Source organism: Littorina saxatilis, linkage group LG7 (genome assembly GCF_037325665.1).
Source record: "Littorina saxatilis isolate snail1 linkage group LG7, US_GU_Lsax_2.0, whole genome shotgun sequence".
In the NCBI taxonomy this organism is placed as follows: domain Eukaryota; kingdom Metazoa; phylum Mollusca; class Gastropoda; order Littorinimorpha; family Littorinidae; genus Littorina; species Littorina saxatilis.
Genome location: NC_090251.1, coordinates 48,395,708 through 48,408,246, shown reverse-complemented (window position 1 = coordinate 48,408,246; position 12,539 = coordinate 48,395,708). Strand labels below are relative to the sequence as shown.

Here is a 12,539-nt window from a genome sequence, read left to right as displayed (position 1 = left end):
AGCACACATTACATACACACATGTTCACTGTCCAAAATGTTAACATTAACAATAATTTGCACCTTCACATTTCATTGCTAAAAACAAAAAGCATATTGTGATCATGGTCATTGACAAGTATTTTTTCACAATTTGGCAACGAAAAAAGATATACATAACATCACAGGACATAGAGAGAGAGAGAGAGAGAGGGGTGAAGGGGGGGGGGGGGGGGGTAGGGGAGTGGAGAGAGAGAGACCAAAAGAGAGGGAGAGAGATCTCATCATAGGTCTGCAAGGAACACAGTATCAGCAAATATTTTCAGTTTGTCATAATTCCGTATTTGTAGACGAACTTTCATATGTTTTTTCTCTCCCACAGTTGGAAGATGTTTATACTCTAGATACGACACTGCTCGTACATTTCATTTTACATGTAATAACGTTGTGTCTTTGCACTAGGTCGTATGCACGCTCATGAAGTTGTACTTCCATAGCCTTGTTTAGAGAAAGATACAGAAGACGACTCATATTTCATACTTACTTTCTATTTATAAACAGTGTATGTAAGAGGGAGGGGGATGGGATGGGGAGCTCAACCGACGTTCATCAATTTCTCGTTTTTGTGCGTGAAGCTGATGGGCAGGTAGAAAGCTACCTGTGATTAGGTTAACTTTGTGACGGTTTAACTTACCACAGCAACCATAAAGCCAGCCCTGTAAAATATCTTATCAATTACTAGCTTATTGCAAACAAAGATACTTTTTTTGTGTGTGTGGTGGATTGCTTCTCTGTGTTCTGTTGCTTGACATTGCCAAATATTGCTCGCAAAGCTTACATTGAAATCGTCTACACCTGGTGCATTATTTGAACATGCACTTGCACTTTCATCTGACAGATAGGCTACAATATTGCTATTTCATATGTTACGAGGATTTCCATTGGTCAATTGGGCAAAACTGAGCTCAGTGCAAAAGTGATATCGACGACATTTCCGTCGATATCAGTTTTGATATTGACGACCTCTTTAATATTGCTTCCCCACTTCAAAAACAAAAACACCTACATTTAAAAACAAACAAATATATATATGAAAATGTCATTATCCCAGAATTTAGTTGAGCAAGTGACTAAAGACTTTTTGAAAGAAAAGACATTTTGAAATACTGAAAAGTACAAGAAAAGAGTAAACAAAAAGAAATAATAATCAGAGGGAGGGATATGGAACAGCCAAAACTGAGACAAATACTTTTGTAATTTCTTTACAGTAAATACAAAATGTCCAGAGAATTAGCATTATATCTAACATTGACTGACTGTGTGACGATATCTTCTGCTATTGGTCTGTTTCGACAGTGATATCAAAATCTCGACCTCCGGTCTCGATTTTGATATCACCGTCTCAACAGACCATAGCAGAAGATATCATCAGACAGTCCGTCAATATTGGGTACTCAATTTTTAAACAGCGTCTTTACTGTCCAGATTGCAAAATGAATATGTACTCATCAATTCTTTAATAAATTGATCTCAAACTGAAACGCACACACGCACAGGTACACGCAGACATAGCACACGTACACACATGTATTCACTCTCACTTGCACATTATGTTCGCACTAGCTCTTGTACGTTGGAAAACAAAATCACACACTGTTATACATCTTTTGTTCAAAAAAGTATCTGTACTTCAAATGATTGTCATTGCATTTTAAGGAATACCATATGGCAAGAACGCGCATTGTTTACACATCGAATCAAGTCGAATGCTTACAAGGCATCGACTACACAAAATTGAATCCTTCTAATAAAACGACTGTAATTGAAAAAGAAACAATGAAACCCTTGTGAAGTATAGATTGCTTTCAGTCAAGAAGTTGTATACATAAATGAAACAAACACACAGTTCTTTTGTACAAAACAGATCTTTGCCAGCTCAAAACCCCTTGGTGTTCTCTCGAAACATGCAAGGTTAAATGATGACCATACGAACATTGCAAAAATGTGATAAGGAAAATTGCTATATATATGATTGCATACATTATATTACACGCATAGTTTAAAATACAAAAGAAAATTATTGACAACACCATTTCAACACAGTCAAATATTCGTTTCCAAAATTAAAAATATTTGCAGAATGCACAAAGCTTACAGTGATAAATTTAGTTATGCACATGTATGCCCCTTTTTTCACAAATGAAGAATGTTGCAAACAAGTTATGCAGATTCTTATTATTCACACAAAATACACACAAACAATTTTAAGGCAGGCCTTCTGGACCAGCATGCAAATACAGCACACAAACATACACAGACAGAAAGATAGAGAGAGACGAACATACGAACATATACCGACTGGCGCTGTTTTACGCAGGATTGTATCACCATGCAGTTATCTCCCGAACACGTGGGAACGGCTTCCATGCGATGGTAGCAATACTCGCTGATGTTCTCTGTTGTTACTACAGAAGTTATACCCCCATTCCACACATCCGTTCTAGCTTCCTTTCACAGCCGTCCTGTTGTGGCAGCGCTGGGAACCGAAGCTAGAACGGTTGTAAATCGCCACCGCAAGACTTCGAGCGTTGATGCCATGTTGGAACACTTGCAGTGGCCCACACTTCAAGATCGGCGCCTCAGAGCCCGCCTCATCACCATGTACAAATACATCAATGGCTTGCTGTCGATCAACACCCGCAACACACCCACCCCAAATCCCGGCCACCGCCAAAAGCACCAGACTCCTTCACGATGCTGCCTACCAGCTACCGTTGTGCCGCACAACCTACCGCCAGAAGTCCTTCTTTCCACGCACCATCGTGGACTGGAACGCGCTCCCGGGTGAGGTCGCTCTCAGCCCCTCTCTGGAAGCCTTCAAATCCCGGATCTAGACACCCCTCCCCGCCCCCTGATCCTCCCCACCTCCCTCCTCTATTTCTACCCCCCACTAGCTATCACTGAACCCCCGGGCAGTTCTGATGACACCAGCTGCAAATCATCTTCGCAACTCTCTCCAAAGTCTGCAGAATCTTCACTTTGATGAAGGCGGCAGTCTAAAGAAAGAAGAAGAATCGCCACGCCGTGTGTCAGTACGTTCTGTGGCGATTTTTGTGTGTGATTGACGTCGTATCGCCGGTAGGGGTTGTCAATGGCAGTGCCGGTGTACAAGGAATCATTGTTCGCTGGGACTGACAAAGAGTCCCACGGAAAGTCACAGCCGGACAACTTTTCCTAGACTTTTAAGCGGAATCATTTTCCTCATAGGGCAGAAAGTCCTAGCCAGGTTTTATTGAGGTCTAACAAATGACGTCTCACAACGTGCGCGGTAGTCCTTTGCGGTCAAGAAAGCCGCGGGCGCCGCCGCGATCAATGCGCAGACGACACTTCTAGACCGCCATTATTTTTTGTGCGCATCACGTGCTCCACATAAATCGGCCGGACTTTCAATTGGTTCCCGGGGGACATATTTTCCTCTCACTCCGGTGTTTGTGTTAAAGATTTGCAGAAGAACCAATTAACGTCATCTTGTGATGAGTAATGCGTATTTGGTGTGCACAACACGCAGTCACCCCTTGTTCTACATTGAATTTGTATAAAAGTCAGTGTTGAGGGGAGAAACAATTGAACTAGCACGGCCTGAATGTGAATCGGAGATCCCCGTCGTATGCTATGACATGAACACTGTGTTGATTGGCGGGAGGGAGCGAGGATCTGCGTAGTGTGACGTCATATCCGGTTCCGTTCCCATCATGCCCGAAACATCCATTGACATCAGGTCTTCTCCCAACTGGCCGTTCTGATGCACTGAAAAAGAACACAGTTTGTGTGTGAAATTTCAAGTACTGCATCACATGCACACACATAAACACCCACACCCACACACAAACATCTACACACAGACACCCAGACACATACACAAATACGCACGCATGCACGCACACACACACACACACACACACACACACACACACACACACACACACACATCACCCACACACATACTTACAACTACAACAAAAACCAACCAACTCCTACCCCCACCCCACCCCCACCCCCCACCCCTTCTAACCACCCATCCCCAACACACACGCACTTACATGGGTGCATGGGACTATGACAGGAAGCAGACACACCTCCAACGCCGAGCCCCACCCCTAACCCCACCCCGTTCATCCGGTGCGAACGGTCAAGCAGGTTGAGGGGGTCGGTCATCTCAGAACTCGGGTACTGGTGACTGTGGAGGTGGGAGTGGGGGTGGGGGTGGTGCAGATTGTGGGCGTGGCCTGATTGGAGGGCGTGGTGGGAGGGGGCGGAGTTTCGCTGCTGAATGACAGGAACGTGTTCCACCAGTTTGGGTGCTTGCGCAAACCCTGTGCTGCCGTAGTAATCTGTGTCCAAAAAAACGAATAAATAAAATATTATTGAACAATTTGTTTTAGCGCAGTACTTTTACTGTCCCTTATTGGTACTGATTTCCTGTGAAAACGTTATGCCCAAACTGTCGTTCGTTCGTTAAACAATAACTTGTCCAGGCTAATACGTGAATGAAGAAGCAATACAAATAAATTAATCTGTAAAATACAAAGTCTCAGCTAGGGCATGTGCGAATGTGAAATCCTTAAAAGTTAGCTCCTGAGACAGCAAAATAAGCAGTTCTTTCTTTCTTTATTTGGTGTTTAACGTCGTTTTCAACCATTCAAGGTTATATCGCGACGGGGGAAGGGGGAGATGGGATAGGGGAAAGGGGGGAGATGGGATAGAGCCACTTGTTAATTGTTTCTTGTTCACAAAAGCACTAATCAAAAAATTGCTCCAGGGGCTTGCAACGTAGTACAATATATGACCTTACTGGGAGAATGCAAGTTTCCAGTACAAAGGACGTAACATTTCTTACATACTGCTTGACTAAAATCTTTACAAACATTGACTATATTCTATACAAGAAACACTTAACAAGGGTAAAAGGAGAAACAGAACCTGTTAGTCGCCTCTTACGACATGCTGGTTAGCATCGGGTAAATTCTTTCTCGTCCCAACCAATATGGGACTCCCCCTAACCCGCGGGGGGTAGCAAAATAAGCAGGCGCAGGGACAGACAAACACATACTCATAAACAAGGGGGGAGGGGGAGATACACTTGGAAGAGAGTGCTCAGACATAGGACGGAAGCAGCACGTGCAACTAACTAAACACAGCTGAGCATAGAAAAAGAAAAAACTGAAAGCACCTGGAAGTTTGGATCCACAAAATACCATATACATAATCACATATTTTCGACTGATTCGTCAAGGTCAGTACAGCTCTCTCTCTCTCTCTCTCTCTCTCTCTCTCTCTCTCTCTCTCTCTCTCTCTCTCTCTCTCTCTCTCTCTCTCTCTCTCTCTCTCTCTCTATCGTATAGGTAATGTTGTAGTTAGTAATACTGTATGATTGCGATTGACAATTGTCCTTTTATTGTCTTTATTTTTATGTCTTAGTTTAGCAGGGACAGATTGTAAGACTAGGCGTGAGCCTAAAATCTCCATCCTTGAGTAATAAAGTTCGTTCGTTCGTTCGTTCGTTCGTTCGTTCTCTCTCTCTCTCTCTCTCTCTCTCTCTCTCTCTCTCTCTCTCTCTCTCTCTCTCTCTCTCTCTCTCTCTCTCACTTCTGCATCGCGTAGACACAGTTTTGCACGACATGACAAAACAAAACTAGGCATACTTAAAAAAATGTTCTACCCCTCAAAATCAAAACGAATAACAGATAATAATTCCTGTGAACAACGATAGAACCGAACCTACCATTATTCTGATACGATGGGTGACTGCCAAACGAAGAGGCAGCACTCTGGACAACGTTAAAGGCACTCCCAGAATTCCCAGCGCTCGTAAGACCAACAGACGCAGGCGGGTATGCACTAGCCTGACCCGCATATGGTGAATATGTAGAGTAAGGGTCACTAGCAAACGATTGGTCAGGATAGGAGTAAGTCTCAAGGTCATTCCTCATCATGTAACTTCCGGTGTATGACGCACTTCCGGGATGAGAGCGGAAGACGGATGAAGGATGGGTGTAGTTAGAGAGATAGTTGTGCGCCCCGTAGTCGCTTTGCTGACCTGGCAAGGTAGGAGGAAATAAAGTATAAATCAAATTAGACATAAGTCTGGAACGAAGCATAACGCTGGTGTATATAGTCTTGTCAATCTACCGATGTCAGCTACGGCATTTTCCGAACAACAGGTTGAAGTGCGAATCAAAAAACAAGAAAAGGTAAGTTTATGAAACGTTGAATGATAGACAAAACGAGACATTCAACAGAACCTCGACCAATCAATCTTTTGAGTGGACAACAGACAAGAATTTCCAATACTTGATTATTCAATTGTTTGGAAATTCGGTTCGCTTCCTCCCAGTGGAAAGCAGGCTAGCTGCAACAAGAGTTCGAAGCGATCAATTAACTGTTCTCATGCAATCCTTGACAAAAAACGCATGTTAACACAGCACACACACTGATTCGATTGATTTTGCGCGTATTTGAAGATTATTACCTAAGTAAGGGAACGTTGAGGCAAGCATAGAGGACTGGGCGGAGCTCCCGTACGCTGCGATTGGCCCCTGGCTGATGACGCTGTTCCGAGGGTTGATTGGATTGGGTACAATGGGCGAGATGGGCGGAGTCAGCATCGTCCCTCCTGTCATGGTCTGTTCACAGAATGCAAATGATAAGTAATTGTAACTGTCACACTGAGGAATCCATATATCCAGCAACACCTACAATAGCATCGTTTGTCAGGGAAAACACTGATTACCCGTCACTAGTATTGCTGAAGAATTGTATTGCTTATACATTTACCAGACAGAGGCAACACTGCTGTACAGCTGTGGCACTGAGCAAAGATCCTTGCTGGTATCACCTCAAGCGAGGCAGGAAACACATGACCGAGCACTATATGTCCATTTAATCACAGATAAATATATTATTCTTAGATCAGTTGTTTCAATTCGGGAAAAGATAACTTTTGGGGGACTTAATTAAAACACCCAACATTCATCTTAAATAAAAGAATATGCACAATCACCGAACACTTCTCAATGAAGCTTTACAACTATGTAGCCATGCAGTCATTATCTTACATTGAATTGTTAAATTATCACCGTCCCCGCTCTTACCTGTCCCAATTGAGTGAGCTGAGGGGACATGCCGTAGGATTCCCTGCCGTTAAATGCCACGGGAGTAAATGAAGCGGTAGTGGCCACTTCGCCATATTGCTCTCGTTTCATCACGCTGCCACTGCGAGAAGGAGCGCGATTCTGTGACGCCACAAAGCACGTGCTGGCGGATTGTTGTAGCGTGGGTTTGGCGCCCATGTCATCTGAAACAAGGCATTCAATTCTATGTTGTAAGGTATACCATTTATAACAGTGACCTCGGCTGTTCAAATTAGCTTCGCCGCACACAATGTACCACAACAGTGTAACCCAAGATTGAATGGAGAGGAGGAGGGTGGAGGGGGGGGGGGTTGGGAGCGAATGGTGAGAATCATGAGAATTGAAGCGTTTAAGAGTCTCTCTGTGTTTGTGTTTCTCCAGTAACGTTTACTATCCTTAGCGGATTATGACTTTATTCAGTTATTCTGCAGAAAAGACAAATGCTGGAGAAAAACCGTTCTTTTCTGCAGCATTTCTGCATAATGTCATCTTTCGCCGAAGCAGCGTTTTTTTCTGCAGCAAAACATTTTACTGCAGTAAAATTGAAATCAAGAATGCTGCAGTAAAACGGTGCTGTTGTTTTACTGCAGAAAACCTGTTTACATTTTTTCTGCAGCATTTTGTACTGGCTCTTGGCGGATTATGACATTATTCAGTTATTCTGGAGAAAAACCGAAATGCTGGAGAAAAACTGTCTTTTCTGCAGCATTTTTGCATAATGTCATCTTTCGCCGAAGCAACGTTTTTTTTTACTGCAGTAAAACAGTTTTCCTGAAGAATAATGTTTACTTGGTTTTCTGCAGCATTATTGCGATTAACGTTTTCTTCAGAATAGTCTGTGACAGTTTTTCTGGAGAAAAACGAACGACCTTGTAAAGTAGCGTTTGTATTCGTCGCCCCCTGGGATAGTATAATAGTTTGTTCCGCAGTGTACCAATCAGAAGGCGTGTAGCATAAGGGCATTATATTCAACTTCACAATGGCGGCCGAACGTGAACAATTTCTGAAGCAAATCGAACACGAAGTGGACTACTGCGTTCGTCTGGGAAAATGTGACAATGTTGCTGACAGGTGCCATTGTTTAATTTGAAACTTTGAACTTCCGGCGGAAAGGAAGTCAGACAGACAAAATACATTCGTGTCACGCACAACTATTGGTAATTCTGGATGAGTCCATCTCTCGACAGAGGGGGGCTCGCGTGCTCCAACATCATAATGAGCCAGTACAAAATGCTGCAGAAAAAGTGTAAACAGGTTTTCTGCAGTAAAACAACAGCACCGTTTTACTGCAGCATTCTTGATTTCAATTTTACTGCAGTAAAATGTTTTGCTCCAGAAAAACCCGTTGCTTCGGCGAAAGATGACATTATGCAGAAATGCTGCAGAAAAGACAGTTTTTCTCCAGCATTTCTGTTTTTCTGCAGCATTCTTGATTTCAAATTTACTGCAGTAAAACTGTTTTATTGCAGAAAAAAACGTTGCTCTCGCGAAAGATGACATTATGCAGAAATGCTGCAGAAACAAACAGTTTTTCTCCAGCATTTCTGTTTTTCTGCAGAATAACTGAATAAAGTCATAATCCGCTAAGGATAGTTTACAGCACATACTCCTTGTGACGACGCATGTGACTTTGTTTTCTTCTGCAGGTGCTGATACCTAGCTCAACGGACTATGGAGAGGCAGATGGCAGGAGAACGAGAACCTCGAGAATCAACCATTTACCAGGCTGCGTGTGCTTTTACTTCCGGTTCCTCCAGCAATGTTTATACAGCTTGCAGTTGTTAGTTTCCGTAAGACCCGAACACTAGTTACGAAGATTCTTAAACTGAACTTTGACACACAGAGAAAAAGCTGTTTACCACCTGTGTAATTGTTCTAACTGTGCAACGGATCTTATTAGATAGGGGGGGGGGGGGGGGGGTAGGAATGGGACGGGTAGGGTAGAGGTAGGAGGGGTAAGGCCAAGAAAAATATTCAATGTTTCCAATATTTCCCCGATCGACCCTATAATTATTTTCTCCCGATCCTGGAACTTCTAGGGGACAATTTCCGGCCAATTTTTAAAGCCAAACATTCGAGATCAAACATTTAATTGTTTCTGCCTTCCAGGAGCCATGCGAATGAAAGTCACCAGCCTGTGTGTGTTTCTCCAGCAGAGCCTGCAGTTCCTGTTCTTTCTCGCTGTGTAGCTGATCTTTCTAGGGGTGGGGAGTGGAGGGGGGGGGGGGGGGGGCAAGGAATGGTAAGTGAAGGGTAGAGATAGGAGGGAAAACAGGAGCAATGAGAATCAAAGTATTTACCAGCCTGTGTGTGTTTCTCCAGCAGTGCCTGCAGCTCCTGTTCCTTCTCGCTGTGTAGCTGACTCTCCACCGCCAGCAGCACGTACTCGTCCAGTAACATCCGGATCAGGTGGAAGGACCCTGGAAGGACACGTTACATCAAGTTCAGTGTGAGATCTCGGAGACAAGTTTCATTACATATTTCAGCGTAGCAGGTCTGAAAGTGACGAGTATTTCACTCGCCATGGCGAGTAGAAACATATAACTGGCGAGTAAAAGTGTTCATCTACTCGCCAAATGCGAGTAAAGTTGCTGAAACAAATTGTTGGTTTGGCTAGTAAAGCTTGCTCTCTGGCTAGTACCATTTTTTGGACTTTCAGGGCTGCGTATGCTGTCACTCATTTTAGAATGCGACTGGGATGACTCCAAGTGGTGGTCCAAGGTTTTGTCCTGAATCAAGCGTTCCAATAGTTTAACCTTTATTTTTTGTTTTCTTGATGGGAACTTTAGCAGTCTATCTGTTTAGAATGTGTACTCTCTCATACAGTTTAAAAACAAAAATAAATGTTTCCCGCAGCAGACAATAAGACTTACCAAAGCTGGTGGCGTTGTTGAGAGTGAGGTTATGCATGACGCGGGCACCAAAGAAGGACCACTTCAGCAGGTACTCCTGGGCTCGCTTCTTAAATGACCTCCCGTTCGGCTTGCTCGGCTGGAACATGGGCAATGCAAAGAACAACATTATCAAGGTTCATTTCATACGAAAGGGGTAAGTATCAGGACATCCTGTGATAAACCGATACATCTCTCAACAGACTGCATTTAGTTTTGCTCCGTCCTTTTCTGGTACCTGAACAGGAATTTTGGACAGTATGGGCCGAGAAAGCAAATGGCAACAATGACGATTTGCCAACCAACCCCTCCCCCCCACCCTCGCTTGTCCCTCGTTTCCGTCATCTCGCCCCCCCCCCTCCCCCCCTCACCCACAGTGTTTGTCTAAACATTCAGAAACAATTTTATTCGAATTATTTCTGGCACAGTCGTTTTTCACCCTAACAAACAGAAATCCAGAGACTGCATACATTGACAACAGTTCATAAGAACAAAAAATGCCAGACACTAAAGGAATCCATGGGAAAGAAATGACCCAGCGACCGACAAACCAATCACGCAAATTGCAAGTCAAAAGTGTTTTAACATACGTCACACAAAACACGCAACCTAGGACTTTTCCTTGTGCCTCTTCTCAAACAATGAGTCACCCTTTGTGAAAACAGACCTATTCGGTTTCATTCCCTTCTCTCCACCAAGCTTGTTGACACTCAGATCCGCACGGCAGATAAAGACAAGGCAATATCCACTTTAACCGCCATAGTTCGCACTCACTGCGGAAAGTCGGATTTTTCTATCGAAATCCGAGAAAGGATTAGCAGCAAGGTGGATTAATATGCAATCTACAAACAACCTATCACCACATCAAAAGATCGCCCGTATGAGAGTGGGGGATAACAAATGGAGGTAGGATTTCTTTTCCCTGGCTGCGGGTGTGCTCTTGAAGTGACGTTTTGAAGTAAGAGAGGTCGGGACAGGGTTGGTACGAAACTAAAATGAAGCGACGTTTTGTATGGGCTCTGAATAAATGATTGCCACTTCAAAGTACGAAGCACGTTTTATGCGAATTCTGGAATCGTAGCACAGGCAGTTGAACATGAGTAATAAAAGGTTTTAAAGACCATTAGTCTCGTACAATTGCTTACAAGACAACAAGACAAAGAACAACAAGCCAAACAGAGAGGGGGAAATAGCTAATTTAACCAGCATTAACACCTGTAGTACAGGATGTAAAGTATTAGAAAGGAATAACAAGTCGCGTAAGGCGAAAATACAATATTTAGTCAAGTAGCTGTCGAACTCACAGAATGAAACTGAACGCAACGCAACGCAGCAAGACCGTATACTCGTAGCATCGTCACTCCACCGCCCGTGGCAAAGGCAGTGCACGTGGAATTGACAAGAAGAGCGGGGTATTCGTTGCGCTGAGAAGGATAGCACGCTTTTCTGTACCTCTCTTCGTTTTAACTTTCTGAACGTGTTTTTAATCCAAACATATCATATCTATATATTTTTGGAATCAGGAACCGACAAGGAATAAGATGAAAGTGTTTTTAAATTGATTTCGAAAAAAAAATTTTGATAATAATTTTTATATATTTAATTTTCAGAGCTTGTTTTTAATTTGAATATAACATATTTATATGTTTTTGGAATCAGCAAATGATGGAGAATAAGATAAACGTAAATTTGGATCGTTTTATAAAGTTTTATTTTTTTTTACAATTTTCAGATTTTTAATGACCAAAGTCATTAATTAATTTTTAAGCCACCAAGCTGAAATGCAATACCGAACCCCGGGCTTCGTCGAAGAGTACTTGACCAAAATTTCAACCAATTTGGTTGAAAAATGAGGGCGTGACAGTGCCGCCTCAACTTTCACGAAAAGCCGGATATGACGTCATCAAAGACATTTATCAAAAAAATTAAAAAAACGTTCGGGGATTTCATACCCAGGAACTCTCATGTCAAATTTCATAAAGATCGGTCCAGTAGTTTAGTCTGAATCGCTCTACACACACACACACACACACACACACACACACACACGCACAGACACACACACATACACCACACCCTCGTTTCGATTCCCCCTCGATGTTAAAATATTTAGTCAAAACTTGACTAAATATAAAAATGAGACACTTACGGCACTCATCTTCATGCATCATCATCATCATCATCATCATCATCATCATCATCATCGTCATCATCATCATGTTCATTTTTATCATCATGTTCATTTTCATCATCACGTTCATCATCATCGTCATCATCATCATCACCATCATCGTCGACGACGACGATGACAACAACGACAACAACAGCATTTTCTTTGATGAGTGCAACTATCGAAGAACAGACGCCATGTAAATGGTTCAGGGGGCAATTTCTTACCGACTCATAAACCATTTCTTAAAGAGTTCTATTGCCTTTTTGTGCGATCTAATGTTTTCATAAGAAATCCACGGATGTCATAA

General features: G+C 42.9%; 1 protein-coding gene across 1 annotated transcript in view; it reads right to left on the bottom strand.

Annotated features, from left to right (window-relative positions):
* Positions 1–3,094: 3,094 nt before the first annotated feature.
* The window catches only part of LOC138971668 (DNA-binding protein RFX6-like), a 70,506-nt gene continuing 61,061 nt past the window's right edge, over positions 3,095–12,539 (bottom strand). The window contains exons 13-19 of the mRNA XM_070344434.1: positions 10,042–10,159; positions 9,469–9,588; positions 7,130–7,332; positions 6,508–6,661; positions 5,761–6,075; positions 4,079–4,369; positions 3,095–3,785 (exon numbers count right to left, since the gene is read on the bottom strand). Coding sequence (XP_070200535.1) covers positions 3,649–3,785; positions 4,079–4,369; positions 5,761–6,075; positions 6,508–6,661; positions 7,130–7,332; positions 9,469–9,588; positions 10,042–10,159 — 1,338 coding nt within the window. The 3' untranslated portion in view covers positions 3,095–3,648. The remainder of the gene's footprint in view (positions 3,786–4,078; positions 4,370–5,760; positions 6,076–6,507; positions 6,662–7,129; positions 7,333–9,468; positions 9,589–10,041; positions 10,160–12,539) is intronic.